The 9,868-nt window shown below is 42.7% G+C and overlaps 1 protein-coding gene across 4 annotated transcripts in view; it reads left to right on the forward strand.

The window, feature by feature from the left end:
• Positions 1-6,265: 6,265 nt before the first annotated feature.
• Positions 6,266-9,868, forward strand: part of c37h6orf136 (chromosome 37 C6orf136 homolog) — a 25,305-nt gene continuing 21,702 nt past the window's right edge. The window contains exons 1-2 of one of the 4 annotated variants that reach the window (XM_043678029.1): positions 6,266-6,361; positions 8,034-8,217. In XM_043678029.1, the coding sequence (XP_043533964.1) occupies positions 6,321-6,361; positions 8,034-8,217 (225 nt within the window). In that variant the 5' untranslated portion in view covers positions 6,266-6,320. Of the gene's footprint in view, positions 6,476-8,033; positions 8,218-9,868 lie in introns of all 4 variants that reach the window. The other 3 variants (XM_043678032.1, XM_043678033.1, XM_043678031.1) reach the window with 3 other exon arrangements.

Here is a 9,868-nt window from a genome sequence, read left to right on the forward strand (position 1 = left end):
AAAACTAATTTTGGATCAGGGGACTAAAACCGGGTAATTATAGTGGATTTCAAAGTTGGGAACTGTATGCATTTTACATTTTAAATATTAAATACTGAATAAATGAATTTATAATATATATAATACAAGTAAGATTCCTAAATGTATATTTAGGAACAGGCTTTAAAGTTAGACAAGCATAAATTGATAAATTATATTTGAGATTACAGGGACCTTACATAAAAACGATTTGTGGAGGACAGTTGAAGTCTCAGTTCAACATTAGATTGTAATAAATAAAAAAAAAAGAACATCCTATGGTTAAAACCGGTGACCTTGGATTCGGCAATTATTCATGCATTAGATTTTCTTAACGACCTATAGCATTGTAATTGAGCAATGACTGGTTAGGACTACTTAAGAAAACTAATTTTGGATCATGGGACTAAAACCGGGTAATTACAGTGGATTTCAAAGTTGGGAACTGTATGCATTTACATTTTAAATATTAAATACTGAATAAATGAATTTATAAGATTCCTAAATGTATATTTAGGAACAGGCTTTAAAGTTAGACAAGCATAAATTGATAAATTATATTTGAGATTACAGGGAGCAAGAAATATTGCAATATTTCTTTGAAAATCAAGGTCTAAGCAAAACATTGGGTAATAAAGAAAAGGACAAAACTAAAAAGAGAAGGAAACCGGAATGGTGGCGGGCAGCATGTTAAAAATAAAGGGAGATGTTAAGGGGTCTGGTAGACAGGAACAAGGATCGAAGTGGAAATCCCCACAGACGGGATGTTACTACTGTGGAAAGACAGGTCACTTTAAGAGAGAGTGTCCAGATCCGAAAAAGGAAGTAAAGGCAGTGCCGTTTATGAACCTTGATGAAAAATAGAGGTGTCAGGAGTTCCTGCCCCCGGGGACCCACCAGGAACCCTTGATAAATTTAAAGCTGGGACCTTACAAAGAGGACGTAGTTTTCCTGGTCGATACGGGGGCAGCAAGGTCAGCCTTAAATTTTAAGCCAAAGGGAGTGGGAACGAAAAAGTTAATTGGATTATGGCGACAGTCTCTGCAAATGATGCTATGGAATCTGTTGAGGTTCTTAAAAATGAATGTGCTCGAGCAAAACAATTACAGAAACAGAGTGAGAAGTCGCAAGTGACTGGTAAACAAACAGAACTGCGCGATTACAGTTTTTAAAATGTTTTAGTCACTTGTTGCGTCTCCACCCTGAATTATATAATATATATATAATTAATAATTAATATTTACAATAAATCAATTGTGTTAGCCTGAATCAATATTAATTGGCAGGATTCCTTCATAACAGAACTGTGCGATTACAGTTTTTAAAATGTTTTAGTCACTTGTTGCGTTTCCACCCTGAATTATTTAATATATATATATATAATTAATAATTAATATTTACAATAAATCAATTGTGTTAGCCTGAATCAATATTAATTGGCAGGATTCCTTCACACATTCTCAGTGACCTGTCATATTGATTCATGGTTAATTTAAAACATGAACTGCATTAATTCACTGTTAATTAAAGAATGGAAAGATACGTTACTGACCAGAGTGTGTGCAGACAGTGGCAGCAACAGTCTTATTGGTAGAGGAGAGTCGGAAACTTACTTTTGGGGGAGCCTTAATAGTCAGCACCCCACATCAGGTACAGACCATATTAAATCAGAAAGCAGGACAATGGCTCACAGACTCTTGGATCTTGATATATGAGACAATCTTAATAGAACAGGATGACCTTGTGTTAGTCACAGACAGTTGCTTGAATCCAGCTGCATTTCTGTGGCAGAGAGAGGGGGGTGGCCCTTGGCAATCCAGAACATGACTACCTTGATATTACCTTCAAAAAAAATTTGGCAAGAAAGAGGACTAATAAATAGCAGAGGAAAAGAACTAACACATGAGGAATTGATAAAACAAGTGCTGGAATCCCTATTACTCCCCAGAGAAATAGCGATGGTTCATATAAACAGACATCAGAAGGGGATCGAACCGGAAGTAAGAGGAAATAGACTGGTCGATGAGGTAGCTAAAGAAGCCACCCTGAATCCACAAGGAGCAGTGATATATTCCCTAATACCTACAATTTCAGATCTTCAGGGTGCCCCGTTGTTTATTGCAAAGGGGGAAAAGGGACTTAAAGATTTAGGAGCTGCAAAGACAGCTGATGGAGCAGCCTTATAGTCGTTAGTATCCCCCCCCTCCCCCATCAAGTCAGAACTGTGTTAAACCAAAAGGCAGGGAGATGGTTGACGAGGCCATCCTGATGGAAGATGATGACCTGGTGTTAGCAACAGACACCTGTCTAAACCCAGCTACCTTCTTATGGAAGGGAGAACCTCTAGACAAATGAGAATTAGAACATGACTGTTTAGATATCATAGAGCATCAAACCAAAATTAGACAGGACCTGAGTGATCTACCTTTACATGACGGGGATAGATTGTTTATAGATGGATCATCGAGAGTAGTGGAAGGAAAAAGACACAATGGATATGCAGTAGTGGACGGTAACAAAAACCAAACAGTGGAGGCAGACCACTTGCCAAACACATAGTCAGCCCAGACCTATGAATTGTACGCATTAAATCAAGCTTTAAAACACTTAGAGAAACGGGATGGAACAATTTACACTGATTCTAAGTATGTATAAAATAATAAGGGAAGGGCTCAAAGGAGGAAGGAACCCAGGAGTGAGACCCTTCCAAAGTATACAGGTGGATTACACTGAACTACCCCCAGTGGGAAAACAAGAAGTACCTGTTGGTCTTAGTAGACCACTTAACCAGGTGGGTGGAAGCTTTCCCAATGTCATTAGCCACCTCAAAAGGAGTGGTGAAAACCGTCCTTGAACATATCATCCCATGATATGGAATAGTGGAAAGTATAGATTCAGACCAAGGTAGCCGTTTTACTTTCAAGATTCTACAATAGACAATAGACAATAGGTGCAGGAGTAGGCCATTCAGCCCTTCGAGCCTGCACCGCCATTCAATATAATCATGGCTGATCATTCCTAATCAGTATCCTGTTCCTGCCTTATCTCTATAACCCTTGATTCCACTATCTTTGAGAGCTCTATTCAAGAGCTCTATACAAGAAGTAATGGCAAGAATTCCACACCCCCTTGGCACTCACCCTCCTCTGGGCGGGTGGAACGAATGAATCAAATCTTAATGAAGCAATTATCTGAGCTAGTCCTAGAGACTCGATTACCATGGACAAAATATTTACCTATCGCATTGCTACGGATTAGGACTGTTCCTAGACATGATATAGGCCTCTCTCCTTATAAGATGATGTTTGGATTACCTTTCTTGGGTGGAAGAGGGGAATTACCAACTGTAGAGTTCAATGATAAGTTTTTAAAGAACTTTATTGTGGTGCTCGGCTCTTCTTTGTCTGTCCTTAGGAAGAAGGGTCTGTTGACCCAAATACCTCCACTTGAGTTTGACAACCGGGTGATTGGATCCTGATCAAGACCTGGAAAGATACCAAACTCCACCTGAGCTGAGAGGGACCATTCCTAACCCTCCTGACTACTGAGATAGCTATCTGAACTGCTGAGAAAGGGTGGCGTCATCACACTCGCGTCAAAGGTCCTGTGAATGCCCCATTGGCGGAGTGGCACGCTCATCCTACAGACAACCCTCTGAAAGTTAAGCTGAGAAAGAGGGAATGAACTAAGATAAAAGACTCTTTTAATGTTTGATGATATATATTGTATTGATTGTAAGGGTTGCGTGGACTCACCTCTCCCTGGCGCCTAAAAGATTAAGATAGGGTGATAGGCAGGGTTCAGAGATGGGTGGGTACTGGTATAGTATTATGACATTAGTAGTACTAACTGTGCAAGGAAGCGGGACAAATCACTTCACTACATTATGCCAAACAAGAGGGACTTGCCAACTGTTGGGTCTGAGCAGAGGTCCCACACCATGGCAAATCTGGGATCCCCACCTCGGTAATACCGCTCAGCAAAAGAGAAATATACAACGTACAACAATTTGACTCGGGCTTAAAAAATACAAAGTGGGAATCTGAAAGGAGCAAATATAACTTTGCGGGATGGTTCCCAAGGCCAGCCCTGAAAACCCAGGGTGTTATCGATAACCTTAGAATTTCCCCACCAAAAGGAGCAATGAATACCACCTGTTTCTATAATCGAAATGACGCCGCACTCTTCCAATTAGGAAAATTATCTTGCGTCCATACCAACCAAGCCACTGCCACGAACAATCCCCAAGTATTGAACGGGACATATTGAGTATGTGGTCTGAAGGCCTATCCATTTATTCCCGGGGAAAAATATATTAGTGTGACCGAATGTGTGGAAATAAATGCATGTACTGAAATTGATGAAGCATTGCCTTAAAACAAGAAAGGCTAGCGTGGTTGCTGTTACCTTGCTTATATAGTCCCTCACGTCCGAATAGAAAAACATGAGCCCAACCTAAGAAAGGAGGGGGGGGATAAGACGTAAGACCTGAGAGGTCCCTGAAGGAGACCGTCTGCTGTGGACACTACTCCCAAACTACAGCACTACAAGGGCAGGGGTGGAAATACAGAAACTGGCGGCTGCCCTTGAAAATTTAATTAATGATACCACTGGCGCAATGGGAGAAACTCAATCCCAGATATCAGCCATAACCACCGAAATGATAGCAACAAGACTAACAGCTTTACAGAATCAAATGGCTTTAGACTATCTCTTGGCCGAAAAAGAGGGAACATGTGCGCTGATTGGTAAGGAATGCTGCACCTTCATCCCAGACACCTCTTCCATAGTGGAAGATAAGGCAGAAATAGTAAAGAAAAACTTAAGCAATATAAGAGAAATTGCGGATGAACTCTGAAAAGATGGGGATGGGGTGACTGGCGACTGACCAGTTGGGGAAAATGGTTAACTAATTTAGGCATACATGTATTACTAATAATTGTAGGTTTACTGATAGGATTCAATGTGTTAAAATAGATAATGACTAAGCTGGTAATGTCTTTGGGAGGACAACAATACAAGAGCAACAAAGAGAGAGTAGCAGATTACTCCTGGAGTTTGAAAAAGACAGACTTATAAGGACAGAAATGGTAAGATTGTGAACCTCTGCACCGTAGAGTGAAAAGAGGGCAGAAAATAAAATTGCAAAAACCACAAATGGTAAAAGAAAAGAAATGGGGCAGTTGTTAGAAATGGGGAAAAGTGTTGTTTTTGCACATATAGCAAAAGCATACAGAAAAGGGGTACAGCAAGAGAACTATTAACTCTGCAGGTATTTAGGGAAGAGTATCTCTACTTTTCAGTGTATAATTGTGGTTAATTAAATACTAACTTTGGTGTGTAATTATTATAGCAAATAAGTTCTTTTTACAAATTATGTTTTCAGCAAAAAGCTGAGATAACCGAAATGCTTGGGCTATACAAAATGATACAAGTTAATGAAATGTCCGAGAATGGAATGTACCAGCAGCATTGATACAAAATGTTAAACCAGATCTTGTTGTACTGTCGACAAAATAATGTGTGTCAGCACTTACAGAAAGGAAGGTTGCCACCCTGGGGAAGGGGGCAATGGACATGGAGCATAGATGGGCAGAGGCAAAATACTTAGGAGCGATTGGGTAATGCAGGAGTCGGGAGAGGTGACCTCACACAGCTCAGAAGTATAACTACGTAGTAGTTTGAATAATCATCATCACTTCAATTGCTCTCTGCAATTGGGGTCCTTTCTTGCAAGATCGTAGAATAAATTGTCTTGTTTCTAGCTTTGGTGGTCTCGTCAAAATTTTATTGAATTTTGTTTCTAACAGTCCTGAGGTCAACAATAGATGTTACGGGAGGGGGGGGATGGATGCTTTGACATCGTCTCCACCATGTTATTGATCAAATAATGCCAGAGAAGGAAATTGGAGGTTGGAGACCATGCCCCAGATTCAAATACAGCAAATCCTTTCTCTCTAGTTTCTGAAGAAGGGTCATCAGACTAGGAACATGAATACTATTTTATCTCTGTCCACAGAAGCTACTAAACCTTTTGAGTTTCACCAGTAATTTGAGTTTCAGATCCTTTTCCCCTCCACCCAAACTAGTTGTTGCTAGCCCTACACTGAGCAAGACAGACCACACCACCTAAAATGCCAATGGCGCATGCGCCCGAGTCTCCGCCTCCCACCGGTCCTAACGTTATACGTCACAATACCCGCCGCAGACACGGCCAATGAGAGTCCGTCTCTCTCTCGTCGGCCTCCAGCCAATCGGGAGGCACGTCGCTTTCTGGAAGCGTCCGCGGCTTGAGGCGGCGCATGTGCAGCGCGACTCGGCTCCCGGTATCCAAGGGCATCGGGTGAGGTGGGCGCTCACCGTCAGGTCGTGTGCCTTTCTGGGGGAGGGGGAGTCACACCGCGAGTCCGGGAGGGGAGGTACGGAGAGGATGGCGCCGCAGGAAGCTGATGCGGAGGTCTGAGCTCCAGGTCAAAAGTGCTCCTGTCCGGCGCCGACACCGGCTTGTGGCTGGCCCCTGGGACCGTTGTGGGCTAGACAGCCGGAGCGGGGGCGGCAACCTCGGGCTCGGGCTCGAGCTGGAGCTGGCGGTGCAACTGTTGTGGCTGGGGGCGGGGCTATTGTGGTTGGGGTTGAGCTGGGGGAGGGGCTATTGTGGTTTGACTGATGGAAATAGAGGGGTAGAACTGGTGAATGGGGTTACTGGGACTGATGGAAATAGAGGGGTAGAACTGGTGAATGGGGTTACTGGGACTGATGGAAATAGAGGGGTAGAACTGGTGAATGGGGTTACTGGGACTGATGGAAATAGAGGGGTAGAACTGGTGAATGGGGTTACTGGGACTGATGGAAATAGAGGGGTAGAACTGGTGAATGGGGTTACTGGGACTGATGGAAATAGAGGGGTAGAACTGGTGAATGGGGTTACTGGGACTGATGGAAATAGAGGGGTAGAACTGGTGAATGGGGTTACTGGGACTGATGGAAATAGAGGGGTAGAACTGGTGAATGGGGTTACTGGGACTGATGGAAATAGAGGGGTAGAACTGGTGAATGGGGTTACTGGGACTGATGGAAATAGAGGGGTAGAACTGGTGAATGGGGTTACTGGGACTGATGGAAATAGAGGGGTAGAACTGGTGAATGGGGTTACTGGGACTGATGGAAATAGAGGGGTAGAACTGGTGAATGGGGTTACTGGGACTGATGGAAATAGAGGGGTAGAACTGGTGAATGGGGTTACTGGGACTGATGGAAATAGAGGGGTAGAACTGGTGAATGGGGTTACTGGGACTGATGGAAATAGAGGGGTAGAACTGGTGAATGGGGTTACTGGGACTGATGGAAATAGAGGGGTAGAACTGGTGAATGGGGTTACTGGGACTGATGGAAATATTGGGGTAGAACTGGTGAATGGGGTTACTGGGACTGATGGAAATAGAGGGGTAGAACTGGGGTAAAATGAGGTGGGGCTGTCATGGATGGGGAATTATGAGGACTGTGATAGAGCTGAGGTGGGACAACTGTCTGGTATATTTGGGAGTTGGGTTAAAGTGGCAAGGCATTTATAATGGCATTGTTCATACAACTGGTATCGGGACCTTTGGGAGCATTGCTAGAACTTGTGATAGGAATACTGGTTATTGTGTTAGAACTGGGCTTGGGACTTCTGGGGGGGCTGGTCACTTTGAGCCTGGTGCTCCTGGGAGACTGGTAGAACTGTGGGTTTGCCTCTTAAGGCTTGTTATAGAAATTGTTGCAGGCCTATTCTGGGGAGAGCAATAGAACTGGAGTTGGAGCTACTGAAACTTACAATGGGTTGTAATAACTGTGTTGAAGGTTAGGAAACTGTATTGATGAGGTTTTTAATAAGTCATGCATGTGAGTAAAATAAGTAAAGAGGCTTTCAGAGTGTCTGTTTATTTGTTGCATAGTGGGGTTTTTTTGTTTGATGGCTGTCTGAAGAAAGTGAGTTTTTCGGGAGAGTTGTAGTAACGGGGTTTTGTACACCACAGTGACGTTGGGCTGTATGCATGCATGGCAGCTGCTGTGAGCTGCAGGCAGAGTGCAGCCAGAGGCCTGGCAGCATTTGGACTCAGGCAGCGGAGACTTTGCTGCGGAAATCTTCCCAGAACCCGAGGGAGTGACTACTACTATTTGACCTGGAGACGGAGTACCTTGCCTCTATGCCATAAACAGGTAAGTAAGTAAACTTCTGAGGGTCATAACTGCATGTATCATTCAATCTGTTAGTCCTGTGTTACCTCTCAGTGGAGTAACTGCCTTCATCCTTTGAGTTAGAAGTTGGTGATTTCAAGTACCACTTCTGCACTTGGGTGTGAAGTCTAAATTGACACTTTGCTTGGCTAGAACCTGAAGAGTGTCTCTTTGTTGAAGGTGCCATCTTTTGGATGATATTGAAGGAATGCGTCTGCACACTAGAGTGGAATTCCTATGGCATTAATTTAGGAAGAAAAACAGCCAATGTCTGTCAGTGTCTTAAAAACATGAATTATGGGCAGCAATAGGTCACTCGACTCTTCAGACCTGATCCATTGTTCAGGAAAGCCATGACCTGGCTAAAGCTTATCCTAATTTTTTTTTTGGAAAAATATTATTTTTTATCTCAGTATTTTAGTTTGTTCTCAGGGATGGTCTAGTCTGGGAATGACGAATACTTCATATCCTTTTCCCAAATGCATTTCATTAGAATATCATACTTCGTTGAGTTCTTTGAAGTATTTCCCAGCACTGGGTAACCTAAGTGAAAGGATATGTCCACCAATGCAGCACGTCATCAATCTTGAAAAGGTTTGGAAGGGCAAGCATTAAATAACAGGGAGAAAGCAAACAGGTGGGAAGACACTTCACAACATTGCAACCCATTCTTTGCTACAGTTACAATCAAGTGGGCTTCTTTAAATATTTGTATTGATTGTTTTTATGAATCATTGCCAAGTGTTGTAACAGTGGTGAAGAGGGAAGCTTAGAGTGCCAGTGATTATTGCAGACTGTTATCATGTTGAGTGGCTTCATAATAGAATCTCATGATTTTGGCTGAGGAACCTCTCAAATCAGACTAAACAAGTCAGGCATAATTCAAGCATGCCAAGTTCAGGATTATCCTAATTCCAATTTTCCTAAGTCGCGTTAGGTCTACAAGGGGTCAAGGGTTATGGTGAAGTGGGGAGCACAGACAGGCAATTATGGCAGTGTAATTAAGGCCATTTAGTGAATAGAACAATCTTTGAGACTCCTGTGTCTTTATGTTCTGTTGTTTTGTTCAGGAGATACAAGCATTGCTGGTATTGTCCAACTCCTTGAAGTTGGCAGTGAGACAACTTGTACTTATAATATTCAACCATATGCCGTAGGCATTGCTGTTTAGATCAGCATTTATTGTCCACCCCGTAAAGACTTGTATCTCTTTATTTTTCTGCATTGGTGTGGGATATATTTAAAATCAGTGATTGTATAAAGTATTCCTGCATATTTTAAAGCAAGTTATCTGACACTCATTGTAAGTGCTGTGTACACACTCTGTTCTTGCAATGGGGAGAATTATTTCAGTCATATAGAGTCACATCTGACTCAAGATTTTAACTTTGTCTGTTATAGAATCATAGAGATGTACAGCATGGAAACAGACCCTTCGGTCCAACCCTCCATGCCAACCAGATATCCCAACCCAATCCAGTCCCACCTGCCAGCATCTGGCCTGTATCCCTCCAAACCCTTCGTATTCATATACCCATCCAAATGCCTCTTAAATGTTGCAATTGTACCAGCCTCCACCACTTCCTCTGGCAACTCATTCCATATACGTACCACCCTCTGTGTGGAAAAGTTG

This window comes from Chiloscyllium plagiosum, chromosome 37 (genome assembly GCF_004010195.1).
Source record: "Chiloscyllium plagiosum isolate BGI_BamShark_2017 chromosome 37, ASM401019v2, whole genome shotgun sequence".
In the NCBI taxonomy this organism is placed as follows: Eukaryota; Metazoa; Chordata; class Chondrichthyes; order Orectolobiformes; family Hemiscylliidae; genus Chiloscyllium; species Chiloscyllium plagiosum.